Source organism: Osmerus eperlanus, chromosome 25, assembly GCF_963692335.1.
Source record: "Osmerus eperlanus chromosome 25, fOsmEpe2.1, whole genome shotgun sequence".
NCBI lineage: Eukaryota > Metazoa > Chordata > Actinopteri > Osmeriformes > Osmeridae > Osmerus > Osmerus eperlanus.
In genome coordinates this window covers 4,957,561-4,979,098 of record NC_085042.1, presented here as the reverse complement: position 1 = coordinate 4,979,098, position 21,538 = coordinate 4,957,561, and the positions used below count along the sequence as shown (strand labels likewise).

The 21,538-nt window shown below is 47.1% G+C and overlaps 3 protein-coding genes across 4 annotated transcripts; 2 read left to right on the top strand and 1 right to left on the bottom strand.

Moving 5' to 3' along the window:
- On the top strand, window positions 1-5,457 carry LOC134012022 (phospholipid phosphatase 1-like). Of its 2 annotated transcripts, XM_062451625.1 has the most exons (7): window positions 20-90; window positions 248-411; window positions 2,301-2,452; window positions 2,929-3,215; window positions 3,809-3,866; window positions 4,054-4,230; window positions 4,457-5,457. In XM_062451625.1, exons 1-7 carry the CDS (start codon window positions 62-64, stop codon window positions 4,583-4,585), a joined length of 996 nt encoding a protein of 331 aa, XP_062307609.1. In that variant the 5' UTR covers window positions 20-61; the 3' UTR covers window positions 4,586-5,457. The 2 variants fall into 2 exon arrangements, with proteins under 2 accessions (XP_062307610.1, XP_062307609.1); XM_062451626.1 differs by having other exon boundaries at window positions 1-411.
- Window positions 5,458-7,859: 2,402 nt separating this feature from the next.
- Window positions 7,860-12,952, bottom strand: LOC134012066 (ATP synthase subunit alpha, mitochondrial). The gene is made up of 11 exons (XM_062451689.1): window positions 12,796-12,952; window positions 12,105-12,180; window positions 11,612-11,781; window positions 11,203-11,376; window positions 10,735-10,901; window positions 9,998-10,298; window positions 9,450-9,674; window positions 9,218-9,325; window positions 8,866-9,010; window positions 8,567-8,717; window positions 7,860-8,239 (listed from the first exon to the last, which is right to left on the bottom strand). The coding sequence occupies exons 1-11, from the start codon at window positions 12,853-12,855 to the stop codon at window positions 8,161-8,163; spliced, it is 1,656 nt and encodes a 551-aa protein (XP_062307673.1). The 5' UTR covers window positions 12,856-12,952; the 3' UTR covers window positions 7,860-8,160.
- ark2cb (arkadia (RNF111) C-terminal like ring finger ubiquitin ligase 2Cb) lies at window positions 12,931-20,313 on the top strand. The gene is made up of 8 exons (XM_062451690.1): window positions 12,931-13,293; window positions 16,920-17,244; window positions 17,407-17,535; window positions 17,879-18,008; window positions 18,127-18,231; window positions 18,418-18,513; window positions 18,968-19,071; window positions 19,301-20,313. Exons 1-8 carry the CDS (start codon window positions 13,233-13,235, stop codon window positions 19,416-19,418), a joined length of 1,068 nt encoding a protein of 355 aa, XP_062307674.1. The 5' UTR covers window positions 12,931-13,232; the 3' UTR covers window positions 19,419-20,313.
- Window positions 20,314-21,538: the final 1,225 nt, after the last annotated feature.

The window sequence follows — 21,538 nt, the reverse complement described above, 5'->3', positions numbered from 1 at the left end:
GGGCATCTGCTGTGTCAATACAGGACAAGGTTATGTTTGGGACTGAAGAATAATTTATATTATGAAGTTGGGTAGTGCCAAGTTAAAAGGGTGAGGGGTTGAAATATAGTGGTTGTAGGAGTAGCCTAGTTTGTAGAGTTTCCTTTTTGGCTTTGTAGATTAGAAGTAGTTTAGCGTGTTCTTAGTACTACTGTTTAGTAGTCTACATTACACTGACTACACTGTTTAAACCTTTTCATGCAAATAGCGAGGCATGTTCTACCGATAGACAGTGTCTCTCGCCGAAAGAAAGCCGTCAGCCAATCATTCTGGAGTCTACGTATTTTTCCAAGCCAGAAACTCGGAGACACAAAATGTTTGAAACCGGAGGGATCCTGCTCGTCGTTCTTGACATAATCTGTCTAATCCTCGGTATGTAACCGGCTCACCTGTGTAGCCTAAACGTGTTGGTGTTGATCGATTACGCTTCTCACTTAAACGTTTGGGTATTTATGTTGTGTTTATTTGGCTTCTGTTTTCTTGTATTTATTTTGATGACATGTAGGCAAAGCCCACATTAACCAAACGGTATAGCCTGGTGGCTATCACACCTGTCCACGGACACTTTCACTGTCCCGTGTTCACCTTGACCCTTGCCCAGGCCCATAAACATGATCATAACATTACTTCATTAGTCGAACTGTTAACTTGAATCAATCCTACAGGTTGGATAAATATCAGAGAGAAAGAAAGAAATAGATATTAAGTACACACAATATAATTGGAAAGAACAAAGGAGGAATGGGGTTTATATTTCATCTGGACTGCTATATACAGCGAACCCACATTAATGTCTATGTGCGGTATTTTCAACAGCATTCTACAGTTGTCCCTACTCTGCAAACAGTTTTTCAGTTTGTACTGTATCCTCTTATCAACAAAAACGGACAGCTTTCTCTGTCATATAGACTGGACAATTGTCCACAAGGAGAGGCTGTGAGTGAGTAATTATTTTCGACGACTCAACTCCTCAGACTGGAATGTGTTTGACGGCCTGCTCATTCTGCTCTTGCCAAACGAACAAATCGTTCTCTCCCACAATAAAACCTGCGTCATTCTTTGGTAAGAAAGGAGTTCCCAAAGCAGGTCTCTCGGCCCTATATTGTGAAATCCTTCTCAGAGCATTCCAGGCTGGCGTTCCCATCAACCCTTGCCGTTGCCATTGACGAGCAGACAATAAACGAGTTACAATGCTAAACAATGGGTAACACATGCTTTCCACACTACTCAAAAAGCAAATCTGCCTAATCAGAGGCCTGTGACTCCCCTATAACTCACTTAGCCTGGAATCTGTAGACGGGCTTGCAGAGGAAGGGGCCTGACTTGGCAGAATCAAGATAAAGTTGGACCCTTCTATTGGGTCGACTAGATAAGTGATTGATCCATTACTTATAAATCTCGTAATTCCGTGGGGGTCTGTGTGACACAAGGTTCGTTGTTAGGGGAAGGAGTTGGTGGAAGAGAAACTGTTGGTGTGTTTAGAAAGTGCCAGTCTGGCTTCCTTTTTTTAATGAACTAGCATCAGAGTCCTGGGAGGGAGGGGAAGAACATTCCCTCAGACCCTCGAGAGAAACTGTTTGCATCAGCTTTAGACACCTACTCCTCATACATGCACTGCAAAGATCAAACAATCAGCATATTTAAGCAACGCTTGAAGTTAAGACAAAGAGGAACATTCCTTGGGTGTGCCGCTTTTGCTCAACACATTTGGGTGCAGTGGTTTCTCTTTCTGAGCGTGAAGATGTCTTGCACAGAAGTATTCTTTTCGGCCTGTATAACATCACGATCAAATATTTACAACAGAAACACAACTGCGTATCAGCTTTTGTTACCCATATCAACAGTGCCGGTCCTTGCGACATAGGCAGCCGCCTAGGGCGGCATGAAGAGGTTGGGTGGCAATTTCCCAAGTGCATCCATGTAAACGCCCTACCAGCAGAGGGCGCCAACCGTGGCACGTCCGTGTTGGGTGGTTTGCGCCCCTGGCGCCAACCTTGCCTAGGGCACCAAATGTGCTAGGACAGGCACTGCATATCAACTAGGCTTCCTCGTTTCAGGAAAGAGTCGCTTGTTTAAACGTGAATGAGTTACACATAAAGAGAAACAGGCAGGTAGACAGAGATTAGTGTCTCGTTTCTCGACCTTATCTTGTTGTGATTCAACTTTGCCTTCTTAAGTGCGCAATAAATGTCTTGACTGATATGTTTCCTTATCCCCCTCCTTCATCCTCTCCCTCCCTCCGTCTCTCTCCTTCCCTCCAGCCGCCCTACCCTTTGCCATCCTCACCCCTCAACACAACCCCTTCAAACGAGGCTTCTTCTGCAGCGACGAGTCCATCAGATATCCTCTCAAGGATGACACCATCTCCTACCAGCTCCTGGGCGGCATCATGATCCCGTTCACTCTCATAGTGGTGAGACGTCACTTCGCGCACTCACTGCCTAGTTCCTGCGTCCACATCCGCGTTCACAGACACCACATGCTCATTCAACACTGGTCAGAATAGTCAGGTGTCAGCTGGCTGAGCGGTTAGGGAATCGGGCTAGTAATCTGAAGGTTGCCAGTTCGATTCCTGGCCGTGCAAAATGACGTTGTGTCCTTGGGCAAGGCACGTCACCCTACTTGCCTCAGGGGGAATGCCCCTGTACTTACTGTAAGTCTCTCTGTATAAGAGCGTCTGCTAAATGACTAAATGTAAATGTCCGACACCTCACCAGAAAGACAATTGTCTTGAATTTGCAGGGAGTTTCTTTCTCACACAAAAGTTGGAAGCACTAACGATTTCCCTCTCAGTCGGTCTCTTCAACGCGTGTTGCTAAGCGACGTACCTCCGTGAAACTGGGGACCTTCTCTGTGTGTGACTCGGACATCGTTTTTCTTCTTCTAAAGATGGTCTGTGGAGAATGCCTCGCCGTGTACCTGACCAGCCTGAAGACCAAATCCAAAGCCCCGGGGGCCTCCTATGTGTCCAGAATCTACAAGGCCGTGGGCAGCTTCCTGTTTGGGGCTGCCACTAACCAATCGCTGACAGACATCGCCAAGTACTCCGTTGGTCGGTTGCGGCCTCACTTCCTTGCTGTGTGCAAGCCCCAGTGGAGCAGCATCGACTGCAAGGCGGGGGGATATGTGGAGAACTTCACCTGCACTGGAGATCCCACCATGGTGGACGAGGCCAGGTAGGGGCACCTTCATGAACCGTAGCTGTACAGCTATTTAGGAATAACGTGAGGCCTATTCAGGGATATAACCCCTCTTTGGTTACACACTCCAGGGATAGACTACTAGAGAGTACTTTACTTGGATTGTCAGGATCAGACTCACATTTGTTGGATAACCAGGAATACACTCTTTTTGGAGTTGTGGGACATTCAGGAATGAACATCTTGACTTACAGGCTTATGAGGAAACACTATTCCTTAGTGACAGGCTAATTAAAGAATCAACTCTTACCTAGTTACAGGCTGAGTAAGGAATATACAGTTTCCTTATTGCCACTGGACTGTGTGTTTAAAATCCTCTCTCTCTCTCTCTCTCTCTCTCTCTCTCTCTCTCTCTCTCTCTCTCTCTCTCTCTCTCTCTCTCTCTCTCTCTCTCTCTCTCTCTCTCTCTCTCTCTCTCTCTCTCTCTCTCTCTCTCTCTCTCTCTCTCTCTCTCTCTCTCTCTCTCTCTCTCTCTCTCTCTCTCTCTCTCTCTCTCTCTCTCTCTCTCTCTCTCTCTCTCTCTCTCTCTCTCTCTCTCTCTCTCTCTCTCTCTCTCTCTCTCTCTTCAGAGTGTCCTTCTTCTCGGGTCATTCCTCTTTCTCCATGTACTGTATGCTGTTTCTGGTGGTGAGTACGACAGCTCTGACATATTGTGAGGGTCGTGGCTTAGAGTCTGTAGTCCCAGGGAGTCTAACTCAATGTGTCCTTACATTGGTGTGGAGGGTGATGCAGTAGTGTGTGTGGACTCCTAACCGATGTGTGTGCTGGTGTTCAGATGTAGTGTGCAGTCTAACAGGTGTGTGTGTGCTGGTAGCTGTACCTCCAGGCCAGGCTGCAGGTGCGCTGGGCGAGGCTGCTGCGGCCCACGGGCCAGTTCTTCCTGCTGGCCGTGGCCGTGTATGTGGGGCTGTCCCGGGTGTCGGACTACAAACACCACTGGAGCGACGTGCTCACTGGCCTTCTGCTAGGAGCCCTGGTGGCTATATTGACGGTGAGACACACCAGATGAGATGTGTGTGTGTGTGTGGGAGGGGATATGATGATAATAATAATAATTATGTGTTCCTTTAGTAGACTCTTCTGATCCGACAGCACAGGCATACTAAACTATTTGAACATGCAACCTCTTGGTCCGCAGTAAAAAACGATCTAACCAGTGACCCCTCCCACTCAATCTCTCCACCCCTCCTTGGCTCTCTCCCTCCGTTCCCTCACAGGTCGTCTGTGTGTCTAACTTCTTCAAGCAGTCCGTCAAAGTGGTGGAGGTGGAGGAGGTAGAGGAGCAGTCACACACTAGTTTACAAGACAATCCGTCCAATGGAAACCACTACGGAAGTACCGACTAGAGCTCTGGTCACATGGTCCTAGCAGACAGCCAATAAGGAGGGCGGCCATACTGTATGTAAGTTAGCTACAACAAGTAGCCACACCCCATAACTGTTATACAACTACAAAGCTGGTTTCTAGATGCCAGACATCATCCCACAGAGGCAATGATGCTCGTCCTTTAGCTCAGTGAGAGATCGCTGTCTCAGGTCTCATGCTGTGTCTGTGTGGGCTTGGCTGTCAAACTTGAAGCTAGTGGAGAATGGCACCACAGAGGTTTATTGTTCAATAAATGGACTTCCAGGTGCGTAGGACATAATGGCTTATGTGTTTGTGCTGCTGGACTATGGTAGACCCAACACCTGTGAATGAAAGATTCCCTCACATGGAAGCCAGGTGACTTCATGAACTCATAAATAATGTATGTACTGTTTATTCTCATGTGCTGTATACAGTGTGTATATACTGTATGTACTGTGTATATACTCTGAATGCTGCCTTAGTCAAAAATGCTGCTGCTACCTGCCCCAAATCTTCCCTGCAGAATCTGTGCGTGTGTGTGCGTGTGTTAGTGTGTGTGTGTGTGTGAGTGAATAATGCTGGCAGAGGTAAGGAACTATTTTGTTACCGTTTGTATAAATATGTTTGTATTGTTGATTGTCCTACTGTAAATCCTGTTGAGTGATTTTTGGGGGGCTTTTTAAAAAGACAAAACGCTACATCGGATGATGATGCCAATACAAATGATTGATTATATCATTCCATTTAGCGACACAGGTACTGTGGAATGGGCGTACGCAGATGCCCTTGGTGCAGCACCACTGTGTTGTACCTGCTGGCTGGCTGAACCACTTTAAACGTTTAATAAAGCCTGAGCATTTCCCTGTGAAAACTTGTGTCTAATTCATTAACAGGTTTGGGTAGAGTAACACTACAAGTATGTAGATGTATAGAGTACCATGCAGGTGACTTCATTGTTTTGTTCTATAAGTTGTACCGTAGTCATGGAAATATACCTTTCGCATCCACCCTAACTGCCATTCTTTCAGTGCAGTCGATTTTAGCTTGAGTCATTTCATAAAGGGACTGTTGGAGCCAGGAGAATAGAGATTTAAATGATTCCCGTTGTCTGTCCAATCAGCTCTGCGGCCTCGTCTACTTCCTGGTTAAGAAACCCGAAAGAAGATCCTCAGCTTTACTAGTTGATCACATGACATGACTGCTTGCAGAGAAGGATCTGATTTAAAAGGATTGTGAAAGGATGTATTTTGCATAGGCAGGCTGTGTTAAACATGGCTTCAGAGGAGGGCCAAAAGCCTAAGCAAGGTTGCGTTCCCCACCTGCATGTTGCTTTGTAGAAAAAACATCAAGATAAATGTGTGTTATTTTCATTGTAATCGTCTGAGCTTTCAAGCTAGTAGCTCCTATTGAACAGCCTATGATAAAGCTGTGTACTGTATGAGAAAGCAGGTCGTGGTGTTTCCTGATGAGTCCTGTTCTCACGCGAGGAGAGGACTCTGTTCCTCTCAGGGTAGCTCACCGTGTCCTGCAGGTGGTCTCGGTTCCTCTCCTGATTGGACGAGACAGTCCCAGACAGGACCACTAGAGATCCTCTCAGTCACAAGGTGCAGTTTCGTACGGACTTCCATTTGTGGAGTCTTGAAATGGTATCAAACAGAAGAGAATTGGATTAGAAAATCATGTGACGACAAAAAAAAGAGTTCAGCACGTGCTGCCGGACAAAAACAATTAATATCCCCAAATATCATGGAATCATCGACCTCGGAGTAAACAATACTCTAGTATTTCCAGTGATAGTATTCTACACAATAGTCATATTTTCAGTGCTGGCTTCCTATTGATGACATTATGAAACTCTCTCCCAAATGTGCATGGTGGAGTCGATGTGTGGCCCTGGTCAAATAAGAAGACAATGCCTTGTTCTGTGTTCCCTGATGGCACGGGGAGACAACACGGACAGACGATCACGAGTCGGGCAACAATAGTCCCATTACCTCAACTCTGTGGCCCATGGGCTTTCAGGCTGACACCACGGGACAGGCCTGTGACGCGCCTCCTTAGCTAGCCTCGACTCACATCCGGGACGTTTATGTGGGGCCACAGGGGGCTGGGGAGCACTTCTTGGGTCCAGCAGCCTTCACTGTAGACTGAAGGAGGTTCGCCAGTTCATTGGGTTACTTGATCCAGGGCATTATTAAAGCTCCTTTACTGAATCTAGGTTTGTTTTATTTACATATGGCTTCTGCAAGCGATACTGTTTCATAAGGTCTTATCAATTACATTGACCACAAAAATGTCATGGTTCAAGTTGAGGTTTCAAGTTTATTTGCCATTTGTGCATTATATATATATATTTGAGGTGAGTGTGAGGCCATGGTGTTGGTCCTGCCACAATGCTCCTGCTGTACCCTCTTACACAATAGCTTTGGATGACAGAGTCACTATTCAAAGCCCTTCACCAGACAGGCAAACAGTGACACTGAGCACTGCTGAACTGAATCTGTGGACTAGAATTGTAATGTTCTTTTAGGATAGGAGACGATAGGGGTTGTTTTTATGATAGCTATTTTTTTAATATATAGCTTATGACATGGTGAAGGAGTGTTTAGTACTGCTATCCTATTGCTGTTATTTCCTTCCTTCAGAGTGCATGTTTTAGTGTCATGGCCTCACATGGCCTGGGTCTTCATCACCCTCTGGTGGTCATATTTGGAATTACAGTAGTTAACATGTATTTGAGCAGATATCCAAAGCAATGTGCACATAGATCAGTGTTCGTCAATCCTGGTCCTCAAGGACCCACTGTCATGCATGTTTTAGATGTTTGCCTGCTCCCACACACCTGATTCAAATGAATGGTCGTTATCAAGCTTCTGCTGAGATTGAAAATTCCCCATTTATTTGAATCAGGTGTGTTGGAGCAGGTAAACATGTAAATCATAAAGGAGAGTGGGTTCCCTGAGTACCAGGGTTGATTGACATGAATGTGAAACACGTGTACATATTTATATTTCAGTCATAAATGAGAAGTGGGTCTGATTTTTTTTGTTGTCCGCAAGTGAATGCAGACTCCTTTATTATTAAACAACACCACTCCAAGCTTTATTTCAGTCCCCATTCGCACACAAAGGGATTGATGGATCCTACTGGAACCCTAGGTTGAACAGTACTTTTGAAGTTCAACAATGACTGCCACAGATTACACAAGGTTCTATAGGCAGCTGAATGAAACAGTGACTCGTTATTTTGAATCAATAGTTTCCCCCCCCCCCATCACAAACGAATACCGTCCCGAATTTAAGCGCGTTCTAAACCGTCATCTTAACTTATATACTCAAGTCTCACATTTCTAACATACCGATCCATCGCTACCCGAGCACACCCACCCAGCATCTTTGAGGAGAACGCACATCTGAAGAACTTTACAGCACAGGATGGTTGTAAAACGGTTTATTCTTCTTAGGAGAAATCTGTACATGGAGGTGGAGCGGCCCCTCAGAGTTCACATACATAAGCACAGTGGAGACAGACAGGACGAGCAGGCTGAAGGACCAGGGAGCCAGTGGGTCACGCTTTACTCAAAACTGGACAGGAAGGTCAACACAATCTGCTTCAGTGTGGCATCTGACGCCGGTGAGATCTGCCCGTCGGTCCTGGAACGAGACACACCCAGGGGGTTAAAGACGTCAGGTGGGGGAAAAAAACAGCGAGCGACAGGATTTGCCTAAAGAGACCATAAGGCTGTGCAACTACAGTGATTTGGAATTTCACTTATAAAGATGTTAAATGTTCCATTTGACAAAATCAGAGTTCGTCAAAAAGCTTACACTCGAATAAATAAAAACTTGTCACATTTACAGAGACGGCTCGCTTTCTAACAGCTTTACCATGTTGTCACTAGTACCACACCAAGGGTATTAGCCTGTGTCCCTGCAAAGCCCTGTATCTAACAGAAGTGTCCAGGCGGTGAGTGCTCTTACCTGATAGTGGCCAGCAGGTCTTGGTGCTGGCTGAGAACATGCTGCAGGAAGGCCTTCTCGAACTTGGTGATCTTGTTGGGATCCATCTTGTCCAGATGACCTCTGACCCCGGCGTAGATGACCGTCACCTGCTCCTCAATAGCCATGGGGCCTAGGTGAGGAGGGAAGATGGCAGGGGGGGGGGGGGGAAAGGAGGCATGTGAGCATGGCAGTCAACGCAGATCTCAGGACACATTGCTCGCTGGTGTTCTCTCAGATACGCCCAGACGCTCCGAGGAGGCGGAGGGGGGGCTACTCACAGTACTGTCCCTGCTTCAGGAGCTCCGTCAGACGGACTCCACGGTTCAGCAGCTGCTGGGTGGCGGCGTCCAGGTCGGAGCCAAACTGGGCGAAGGCAGCCACCTCACGGTACTGGGCCAGCTCCAGCTTCATGGTACCGGCCACCTGGAGGAGGAGGAGGAGAGGGGAAGGCCCACAAATGTTGGATCCGTCATGTTTTACCTTGACATTTCCTTCACTAAAAAGGTCATGCACCATCAGTATGATTAAAGCCCAGTTTGAATTCATTATTAGGTCATGTTAGGTTGTGTGGTTGGGTCAAAGCCAGTTCCAGGTGACGGAAGGCTCAAGGCTCGACTTGTGAGAGCGTACCTGCTTCATGGCCTTGGTCTGGGCAGCAGAGCCCACACGGGACACAGACAGACCGACGTTGATGGCGGGACGGATGCCCTTGTAGAACAGCTCTGTCTCCAGGAAGATCTGACATGGGGAGGGAGGAGACAGAGAGATCGGGTCAGGAGGTCGTCACATCAACATCTCCCAACAGCTGACCCATTCACAGGGTCTGCCACATCCAGGGGCACACACACACACACACACACACCTGTCCGTCTGTGATGGAGATGACGTTGGTAGGAATATAGGCCGACACGTCGCCAGCCTGGGTCTCGATGACGGGCAGGGCCGTCAGGGAGCCGCCGCCGAAGTTGTCGTTCATCTTGGCCGCCCTCTCCAGCAGACGGGAGTGCAGGTAGAAGACGTCTCCGGGGTAGGCCTCGCGGCCGGGGGGGCGACGCAGCAGCAGGGACATCTGGCGGTAGGCCACCGCCTGGGGGAGGAGACGGCACGGTTAGGGATTTGGAAACGGCCGTTTCCCCCAAACCTGACACTCACAAGACACCAGGTCCCAACCACTGACTGAATGCCGGAACCCAACTCTCCTTCACATGTGGTTAGAGCGTCGACTGCAGACCCTAACCCCGTAGCGTACGTTCGTTCGTATGAAAGTGTCTGTTAAAACGCCACATTTCAAGTCAACCTCTTGATCTAAACAAACGCTCTAACCACCGAGCTATGAACCCCCCCCCCCCCCCCCCCCTCCCCAATATACCACAGATCAACTTTAGAGAGCCCCTGCCGGCTCCAACTCACCTGCTTGGACAGATCGTCGTAGATGATGAGGGCGTGCTTGCCGTTGTCTCTGAAGTACTCCCCCATGGAGCAGCCGGAGTAGGGGGCCAGGTACTGCAGGGGCGCGGCGTCCGAGGCGGTGGCCGACACCACGATGGTGTACTTCATGGCGTCGGCGTCCGTCAGCCTCTTGACCAGCTGGGCCACGGTGGACCTCTTCTGGCCGATGGCCACGTAGATGCAGTACAGCTTCTTCTTCTCCTCCGTGCCCTCGTTGAAGCGCTTCTGGTTGATGATGGTGTCGATGGCGATGGCGGTTTTGCTGAGGGGGGGGGGGGGGGGGGGGGAATCACAGGCGTGTTTAGCGGGTGCTTTTTTTATCTGAAGCGGTATAGAAACGGTGCATCTAGAGAAGGTTTAGATCGTAAAACAGGAGGATCACGGACCAGAAGCGGTTTTAGGCAAAGGCTGAACAACCAGAATTGAGCTTCACTCTTCGTTATACAGTCATACTTATTCACTTATGCCTAAGTACTAAAATACTACATTTGATCAAATATTCATTTTCCACAGAGATATTTTGCCTTTGTGCACTTTCCTTTGACATTGAAATTGTATTCATTTAGCACGCACGTCTACCCAAAGCGACATACATTTCTGTTTTAAGAGATTCATATTTGATTGCTCTCAAACCCCATCTGTAAGACCATCATCACACAAGTTAAATGTTTGTTAAAGGAAAACGTGTATTCAAGTACCCAGTCTGCCTGTCACCGATGATGAGCTCACGCTGGCCACGCCCAATGGGCACCAGGCTGTCGACGGCCTTGATGCCCGTCTGCATGGGCTCCCGGACGGAGATGCGAGGGATGATGCCAGGGGCCTTCAGCCCCACTCGCCTCCGAATACTGGAGCCCAGGGGGCCCTGGGCAGGGGAGGGGCAAGATGGAGGAGCAGGGGAAAGGATCACCGTTAAAATCAACAAAAATCTGAAATTCAATGACTAAGTCCAGTTACAATGCATGATGTCTTTGGAAATTCAAACCATATCATCGTTATCCAAATTCAGATATTCTGACATTTGATTGAAGACTGTCGTTACTATGCATGCATGCGGAAATTAAAATCAGTAATCAACCGGCTCAAGTCGTACGGTGTCTCGGTCACAGCTACAAACAGCCCGTTAAGGAAAACGCCCACTGACCACGGTATCCTTCCCAGCATACCTTGCCATCGATGGCGTTTCCCAGAGCGTCCACCACGCGGCCCAGCAGCTCCTCCCCCACGGGCACGTCCACGATGGCGCCCGTCCTCTTCACGATGTCCCCCTCCTTGATCAGCTTGTCGTTACCAAACACCACCACGCCCACGTTGTCGGGCTCCAAGTTCAGAGACATGCCCTGAAGGGGAGAGGTCGTTCCCAGGTTATCACAGCTGGTTCAGTAAAGAAACGTGTATCTGGGGCTCTTAAATGAGCTGAGTGTTGGAAGAGTTATTGTGGACTACTGTGCAAGAACAAACAAAAAACTGTAGTTTGCTGGGACTATAATACCAGTAATATGAGATCTTATGAAAGTATTCAAGTGATCATCCGTCTTATGTCTATCTATGGCTGGGGGTGAGGGCCAGCCTTGCCTTGAGTCCAGAGGAGAACTCCACCATCTCCTCAGCCTGGACGTTCCTCAGACCGTACACCCTGGCGATACCGTCACCGATGGACAGCACGCGGCCGGTCTCCTCCAGTTCGGCGCTGGTGTCAGCCCCCATGATCTTCTCCTCCAGGAGGGACGACACCTCGGCGGTGCCTAGGAGACAAAACCAGGTTTCTCAAATTCATTGTACGTCCTTCAGACGGTCAAAAGTCGTTCAGTGTAATGTCTAAGAGGCCTTGATCTTAAGTTAATTTAAAGTGGCTTGCTTGAATTTAGAATTCTCAAGTTGTCTATATCCTATTACAAATATAATGACCTACAAAAGGGGATGTGCTGACCCATATACACCCCCAATAAAGGTCAAAGCTGGTTGCAGAGACAAGAGGGTCCCCTTAGGGAACGACCAGTCAGCCATTGTGCCCTCCAGTTTCGCTGTCTAGTCTACTCAGTCAAACCATAACTTGTTGGCTACCAACCTGTCTTCTGAAGCCATGGTCTTTGTGTGTGGAGGTGATTGACTCCTACGCAGGCAGCGGCAACATTCTTAGACACCTGGGGGGGAAATGGGGTTGAATTAATTGAATCTGCTTCATGAAATTAGACGCGTTGGTTGCAGATAGCCATGTATACGGTAAGTGTGTTGTCGGCCCAGACATATTGTACAGTAGCAATGTAGCCATGCTAGCTCACGTTACCGACACATTTGACAGCTGAAGCTAAAACGTCGGAAAAACTTTTATTGGATGAATACATTGCCTTCCTAATTCTTATAATAAACAAGTAAATGTGTTAAACTAAAAGGACAACAGTTTCAGTGTGTGCAACTAAGGGCATGGTGGGAGTCAATTCCTGACCTTCAGCGCTGATCTGATTGAGTTGATTTAGCTAACGTTAGCTGGCTTTCACAAACGACAGCTATTAAAAATAATGATTAAATATGCAGCCGTTGAAGGGCAACATGTCAAAATAATGTCTAATGTCATATGTTTTCATTGTAAATCCTTATGTAACTACACGTTAGCAGGAACAAGACGTTCTTTCAGCATTTGAAGCGCGTCAAGGTACCTCGCGGCCTGTAGTGTCATTTACGCCAACTTCATTATTTACTGTACAAAACATGCAGTTAATACTGTAACATTGTCTGGTGTATTTGTTTGTAATACTCACAAATCCAGCCCTTCTAGGCAGAGTTCTGGCCAGAGCCGCTGCAACACGCACAGATAACATTTTTGTCGGGGGGGTGAAAGTGACCTGTCCTCCACAAGCTGCAAGGACCCTGTAGTGCTGGGCTTTGCAAAGTAATGGCTGTATTTCTTCTGTTTTATGTCAAGCACGATCAAAAAATAGGTCTCGCAAAACATTTCTGCCCCCTGCCGGAGAGGAGTAATTTCCCTATTCACGGGTGCAACACTGCCTCCATTCGCTTTGGAACTAAAATTGCATAGCTATCTGTCGTCAATGCTTTGTGTCAACGAGCAGCAGCTGTCAGTGTTCGGTAGCTACAGCCGCTTGAATGTAGCCTTAGCCAGGCAGGAGATTGAAACGGACCATCCGCATGGGCTATTTTGTCTCTCAACACCCAGCGGCAAGATACGGATCCAAGGATGGTTTTAGTGCATGTCGGATATCTGGTTCTACCTGTATTCGGCTCAGTAAGAAATAGAGGTATTTGTCTTTACTTCATTTTGAGCATCTACTTGTGCCCTGTTAATCTTAATATTCCACTGCAGCTGCTAGCTAACATCAGCCTGGCCGAAATTCTCGTAGCTAGCAATCTAGCTAACGTTAGCCTACTGGCTAGTTAATCGTTCATTATTTTATCTTCGATGTGCCTACTGCTGGCTGACTAGCTATTAGCTCGACGTTTACTCAAATATTACAACAGTAATATATTACGTCTGATTCAAGACGGCAATGTTATAAGCGCCACCTAAATGGCTAGTTTTATCCGAGCGTTTGAAGGTTAATGTTAGCCTCTTGGCTAACATTAGCTTTCCTGCTGCTGGTTAGCCAGCTAGCAGCAGTGCTCGAAAGTCAGGGGGAAGCTGTTTTTGCTAATCCCTGGATGATGTCATTTGAAGATCACAAGCTAGCAAGCTAACACATAGCTAACGCTTGCCAAAAAAGGAATCGTTAACGTTCCTGTACCAATAAAATGTACACCGCTGAAATTCATAATTCAAATATATTATACAGCGAAATATAACCGGTAGGCCGATTGGGTAAAGCAAGTGACAGGAATGAATTTCGGACCAAACACGTCGTAATGAAATGTCAAAGAATAGCAGCAAGGAGGTTTCTCCAATTGCCGTTTCCCTGTCAGCAAAGCTAAACATGGTAAACAACATCCATGACTACTCCAGCTACAGTGTAATATATTAATTTCATACAGTGGCATCAATGATTTCATTGTGCTTTTATTTCTGTTCTTATTTCCTGTTTCATAGTATCGAGGCTGGCTCTACATTCTGCATTTATCAGATCTTTGTCGTCCCCCCCCATTGTGTAGCTAATGATCATCTGCTGCTGTGTGGTGTGGCGTTCCCTCTGCCTTGTTCTCTGCATTTAGCTGTATTGTGAATCCTTTCTTCATTTCCTCTTTCCATCCGAAGACGACACATTGGTATTAAAAAGCACCCCCAGGAATGTGTTCAGCCATAGAGTATTTTCATGTGAAACAGACAAAAAAAAAAAAACACACAAATTGCTAACACCTATAGCAGAGCACCCTTTGTCTATATTTGTGTCAAGTTGCTGTAGAGTTAACCCATTCTAGTTCTGTAGAGTAAAATGAATGTCATTGTGTACCCCCATCCAGTCTTAATAGACAACATGCTGTAAATTCCTGTAAAGTGGATACATTTTGCATGAACAAAAATTTTGCACTGCATTGTTGAACACCAGTATTTGGCCCTCCCCCATTTTCCTTCACTAAAGATGCATTGTACAAGTCTTGACAATTTATTTGGATAATAAATAAGTAGTTTGTAAGTCATTTTAAAATGAATGAATGTCATGTTTTATCTAACTGGACATGACATACCCTTCGTAGTACGCCTGTAAATAAGGTTGTACTCAAGGGAAATTAAATATTTTAAAAAATTGGGCAAAAACAACAAAGGTACAATGCACCTGAGCACAACCTGTCATGACTGTCTCCATGTTTAACCCGCCTTTCCTCTCAGAAATTGAGGCCAATGAAACACACTGAATATTCAGGCCCACTGATGCCAAAACAAAGTCATGTAGGCAAATACTAAGCAAGCAGACACACACACTGGTGGTTCATAACTTTCCAAAACCCTCCCCACTAACAAAAGTACAAAATGCTATCCATTTCACAGGGATGACTATCTCCTGCACTGCTACAGAAAATCCTTTTTAATAGAATAACAACGTCTCTATGTTTGGTTGTGGTCTCTCTACTTCTGGTAATAGTTCTCTCAATGCATGGTCACATTATGATTCATGATTTTGTTGTTGTTGTTGTTTTTCTGTTTTAATTTTTTTATTTATTTTTTTACATTGAATCGTAAATTCCAATGTAATCTTTCTGTAGTAAAGATGTACCCAGCTGTACTGTAATCATGTGCTATAGCAAACACGCCTTCTCATTGGATGCTGCATTTGTTCTTTTTAACCCTAAATGAAGCATGGTGGGTCTTGCCTTAAGCCTGTTGTTTATTTTTGTTGCATGATATTTATTATTATTATAGCGTACTATCACAAAAAACAAATTCCACATATATACTAATATTTTTCAATAAAGAATATAGTATTTTTCCTAACCTTCAGTGTGCTTCTTGCTGATTTCCATTTATTGCCTTTCCCCTGCCCTTGTCCCTACCTGTCCCCCACCCTTTCTACACCCTCACCCCAGCCACCTCCTCTCCTGTGTCAAAGATAGACTGTTTCCTCTGCTCTCATCACTAGACCTGAGTCTATCTGCTGTCATCCATGGTGATTGTTTTACCAGGACACTTGAAAGTGCAGTGCGCTAACCATGCAATCAATGCATTGAACCAAGCCATCAAGGCCAGCCTATTTTCTCAAATGAATTTGGTAAAAGATTGGGTATGACAAAAATGTCATTGATAATGGAATATTAAATAAATCAGAAATTTATAATCAAGAATAATTGATTATAATCAACAGGAAGATAAGCCACCGCACCTTTCAAGTCCTCCAAGCAAATGCAATGTAGACTGGCTATTCATGGTTTCTAGAAGTTGTCTTCATATGAACATTTGTTACATAACCTTTTCACCCAACAACGCAGACCGTTTCTAGGTGCAACAAGGCCCTGAAGAAAGGTCTAAGAGGCAGACTAGATTTAGATTTGCATCGGCACAAACTTCTCTTTAATCTCCTTACTCCATGGTTGAGAGGCTCCACATAGCTCGGAGGAGAGATTAAATGTGAGGGACCAACCGGTATCTTGAAGGAGCTGATCTCTCTGCTGTGGCTGTAAATTGGAGCGCAGTATTAAACAGCAGGACAGAGCCCTATGGAGTGATAGTGTTAGACGCTCTGCTTTGCTTCTTGGGAGACATCGGCCGCTGCCTGGCTGCCAAATAGCTGCGGTTAGAGAGAGCATGAAAACCAGGGGAATGGCATGCAGTGCATTCCAGCTATTTCCCCTCAACGCTCCATATGGGAGAGCTTTGAATTAGAAGCTCTGTAGTAGTAGGAGAGAGAGAGATGGACTATATCACTGTATGAGCTTTCCACATCTAGATAGGTGGATTGGGCTGGGAGAGTTTATAAAGAAAGGGAGGGAGAGAGGCGTTTGTCTGATTTGGAGTATTGATGAGTGAGGCTACACACCACCCTTAATGAATAATTGATTCATTAAAAGAAATAAGTAAATGGCAAAACCACCAGGAATTATATTCCACATATTATTTGTATACTGCTACGCTAGTCCATTCTCCACACATAACACACAGTGTGGCTTGAAACACACTCCAGTAGGCACACGCTACCCTGATCCAGCCTTTTGCCGAGAAGACAGATACGCAGAGGTGAGGATCCCACCAGAGGGCCAAACTGATGGCAAATAAAAATACCTTTTATTCACATAAAGCACATCCACACAGGATTCACTCCATCCTGTCTCCCCCCTCCTCCTCTCCCCCCCCCCCCCCCCACACTCTGAAGTGTGTTTTGTACTATAGGTAAGAGGTAGGGCTTTCTGCAAAGATGACATCACAATTCACACACAATTAATTCTACCTCTCGGCCCGCCCCCTCCTCTCCAGTCGTCTGATAGGCTCTCTCTCTTCCCACAGGATCCCACTTCAACAGGCAGCAGCAGCAACAACAGCACAGCCATGCTACCTCCTGCCGACACTTCCAGCTAGGTCCCCAGGCCCCGCTGCACATGGACTTCACTATGCCCCACCCAGGGCAGCCTCAGTCGGGCATCAACCCCCACCTAGCCCCCCCAGGCCACCAGCACGGCCCTCAGATCCACCCGCCCCTCAACCCCCTGCCTGCGCCCCAGTTCCAAGACCTCCCCACCCCACCCTTCCTACCTCAGGCCTTACACCAGCAATACCTCCTCCAGCAGCAGATCCTCGAGGCCCAGCACCGACACATCTTGACTCCCTCCAGGTACTGGTCAATGGCTGGAATTCACTAAATGTTCTCCATGTGGAACGATGTTTAGAAGGAACTTTTACATACTACTCTGTGTGTATGTGTCTGTCTGCGTGTCTACTGACACAGGATCACAAGTGTGTGTAACCCCTGTGTGTGTGTGTCCTCCGGGAACAGGCGTACCCCAGAGAGAGTCCCCCACCAGCCCCACAGGATGAGGCCCGGGTTCGAGTTTGCCCCCCCACTCCATGTCCCCCCCCAGCCCGTGGTCCAGCAGCCCCGCTACCTGGCAGAGGGGACGGACTGGTAAACCACACACACACTCACACCTGACATAAGGGATGCACATAGATACATACACACCGGACAGAGGGGGAGGAATGGCACACACACACAGATACCAGGGTGAGACGGGACTGGTAGTCATTATTTCTAATAACATAGTGGGGATGGGTATATCTCAGTGGTAGAACATTTGACTGCAGATCCAGAAGATCATAGGTTCAAATCCCCTTCTCGGCACGTTGTTTGAATACAAGCGTCTACAAAATGAATACATTACCTTACCAGCCATTTTTGCATAAACTGAGTGTTCCTAGACAGTTTAGGGTTATGTTTCTACCTTTGATGTGTGTGTGTGTGTGAACAGGGACCTGAGTGTTGATGCTGGGCTGCCCCCACATCAGTACCACATCCACCCTCTGCCACAGCACTACCAACACTACCTGACCTCTCCCAGAATGCATCACTTCCCCAGGAACAACGCCTCCACACAAGTGGTGAGCCCAGCACAACCTCTGTCACATTCAGAGTCGAGGGCCGTGTCCAGTTACGCAGGTGAGTTTGATTCGTCCTCCCTGGTGCAGTAAAGGTGCGTCTTGTTGTGTTCCCTCCCAGGTGGTCCATGAGATCAGGAACTACCCGTATCCACAGCTCCACCTACTGGCGCTCCAGAGCCTCAACCCTTCCCGCCACGCATCGGCTGTCAGGGAGAGCTACGAGGTGCACGCACACACGCACCATTATCCCACTCCGTGTCTACCCTATCACATCCTGTCTGTCAAATCAGTATCCTTCCTGTCTCCAACTCTTTCTCCCTCTCCCTCTCCTCTCCTCTTCTCCCCTCCCCTCCCCTCCCTCACATGTTCTCTCCAATCCCGTCTGACCTCTCTCTGCCCCTCCTCTCAGGAGCTTCTCCAGTTGGAGGACAGGCTGGGCAGCGTGAACAGAGGAGCCGTCCAGACCACCATCGAGAGGTTCACCTTCCCTCACAAGTACAAGAAGGTAAAACAAAACTAGAAGAACATTCTTGCAGACATGGAATCGCTGTGGAAGGGGCCGGAACACGTTGAATGGAACTGCATGAATAAATAGTAGATACAGTTACGAAGAATGTCATTTCAGTTGGTCAATCATGACCTTTCAATATTAATAATGTACTCATATATTAATAATGTATGCAGATGCTCTTATTAAAGCAACATGTAGCTGAGGAGGGGGGAGGGAACCTGTGACCTATTGACTTACAGTCAAATGCACTAACCACTAAGCTATAACTTCCCCCATATATTGCTCCGAACCATTGTGTTACGCATAGAATCATAGCATGAAGTACTTAAGTGCTTTTGTGTGGACGACATACAAAGCAGGTGAATGTATCCACGGCTCACAGCTGTACAGTCTGAACCAGGCTGGTGGAGGAAGTGTCTTAGTGTTATTGTTTGGTGGCATTCTCCAGAGGGTCCTTCAGGACGTGAAGATGTGTCTGGAGGATGAAGAGCTGGACACAGATGAGAAGTGCACCATCTGTCTGTCCATGCTGGAGGACGGGGAGGATGTCAGGTGAGACTACTTTTCACCCACGGACCCAAAGGTTAACTTTACCAGAGGTTAACTAGTGCAATATACACATGTTTTTACTCAATAGTGTATAAACTCAATAGAGTTTTACATTATATTAAGTTTTCACTATTGTGTCAATTGAATTAGTGTTCTTCAACCCTGGTGTTCAGGGCATCAGGGCTCTGAATATTTGAAACGTTTTAGATGATCTCGTTCTCTTCTTCCTCAGGAGATTACCCTGCATGCACCTCTTCCACCAATTGTGCGTGGACCAATGGCTAGCCACCAGTAGGAAATGCCCCATTTGCAGGGTGGACATTGAGACCCAGCTGACACCAGAGAGTTGATGCCTCCTCTCCACCCCTGGCGCTCTGGATCTGGTCTTGTAATTTCCCTTCGCCCCCCCCCGCCCCTAGGGGGAGCTCTGCCAAACTAACCCTCTTAACATCTGCATCACGCTTCTGATCCTGCCTTCTGAGCCTGCTGGAGAGGACAACCGAACGAGGAGGAGATGGGGTGAACCAAGCACACAAATCAAACACAGCGAGTGGGGCCTCCGATGGATGGACGGACTGATTTGATGACAGGATGGATGGCCAGGACCGATGGAAGGATGCGAAGAAGGAGAAGAGGAAAGGCAGAATGTATAGACAGATGTGCTAAGCCCTAGATGGTTCTCTGTTTTATTGTGAACACTACTCTTACTAACCCCAAATCCAACTGTCATTTTGATCAAGATACTCAGAGACCAGGTGGTGACCCCCCCTGACCGCAGTTGACCCCTCGACTCCACTTCCCCCAGTGTTGTGTATTGTGTTGAGACCTACAGAACAGTTCTAGCTGTTCTCTCAGACTTTTGGTGTCCCCCTTCCCTTCCTCCAATCCTGGCCTGGGAAGATTCCCTAAAACTAGGGGTTTTGACAGGACAGGGAGGGGGGCGACGCAGGAGTGGTCTGGTGTGATCCCTGTGTGTGGCTTGATGCTAATGGTGTTCTGGAGTAAAGTCTTGTCATTGATCGCAAGTGTGTCCGCCAGAGAGTTCCAGTGTTGTGTAGCAAGCAGAGGCCCGGCTTGAGAATGTGAAAACACAAAAGAATCTCGTCTCTCACTCTTAACAGACTATGTTTGGCAGCGCGGCCATGCGTCATAGGTCAGGAGGAGAGACGATGGGAGTTGGGTCGACAAAAAAACAAAACAAGTCCCTCCCACCCACACACACACACTTTCCCCCTGAAAATATAATCTCTTACATGGATTTGGATCTTGAGTAGTATCCATCTGATTGGAAGGTGGCATTGTAGCGCTACCCGCAGGCATGGCTTGAGTTCAGTGATGTGTTGTTGTGCCGTAGAGTCCCCCCGCCCCTCCACACACACACACACACACACACACACCTAGAGCGGGGGCCTCATCTGATCTGCATGCTGTCTGTGTGGCAGGCTTGGGCTGTGTTGTGATTGTGGAACAGTAATGCCAGTAGTAGGGCTGTCTATCTGTCTGTCTGCATGTTAACCATATACAGGGGGGGCAGAGCTCATCCTTCGAGTCACATCCTGGTAGACACAGACCTAAACACATGCAGCTCCATGGACCTGTTTCCACCTAGTGATTCCTACGACCGCCGCTAGCCCTACATTTTAGGGTTGGTCCTACTGGTTCACATGATGGTGTAGGCTAGCTTTACTAAAGGTTTGGCTAGCATTCTCTAAGGTCAGGTTAGCCCTATTGGTTGGCCTCACGGGCTAAGCCTGAGCTTTGCACCCGCAGATGAGTAGATTGTGGGTCTGTGTCTACTAGAAACTCAGTACTTGTAGTAGCCTCATCCATAGCATGACCTGTGGGGCTGGCATGGGTTTGAGGATGCAGTGCCTGTATGTGTGTGTTAGCTAGGAGTGACTAGAGCATAGACTACCAGTTGTATGACTATACCAGTACCTTATTGCCTACAGGACAAGCACATGTGATTTTAACCTAGTAAACCGCCTTTGTTGTGTATTGGCTTCCCTTTCATTTCAAATCTCTGTTGCTCCCGTCGTTTGATCAAAAGAAAAAATATATAATTGCGTCTTGTGTTAGTGGGAGTCAGTTGGCTGAGCGGTGAGGGAGTCGGTCTAGTAATCCGAAGGTTGCCAGTTCGATTCCCGGTCATGCCAACTGACGTTGTGTCCTTGGGCAAGTCACTTCACCCTACTTGCCTCGGGGGAATGTCCCTGTACTTACTGTAAGTCGCTCTGGATAAGAGCGTCTGCTAAATGACTAAATGTAAATGTTACGGGAAGCGTCTTATATAGTTGGCCTGTGTTCTATGTGCTAGAATGTGTATGGTTGTCTCTCCCATGATAGTGGTGTATGGTGTTGCTAGAACAACTGTGACATGTTCAGTGGTAGAAGCTCTATTTCATGCATGAACAATGTTGGTGTGCTTCACCCTAAGGAGCGTGAAAGGGAGAAAAAGCCATTCGTTTGA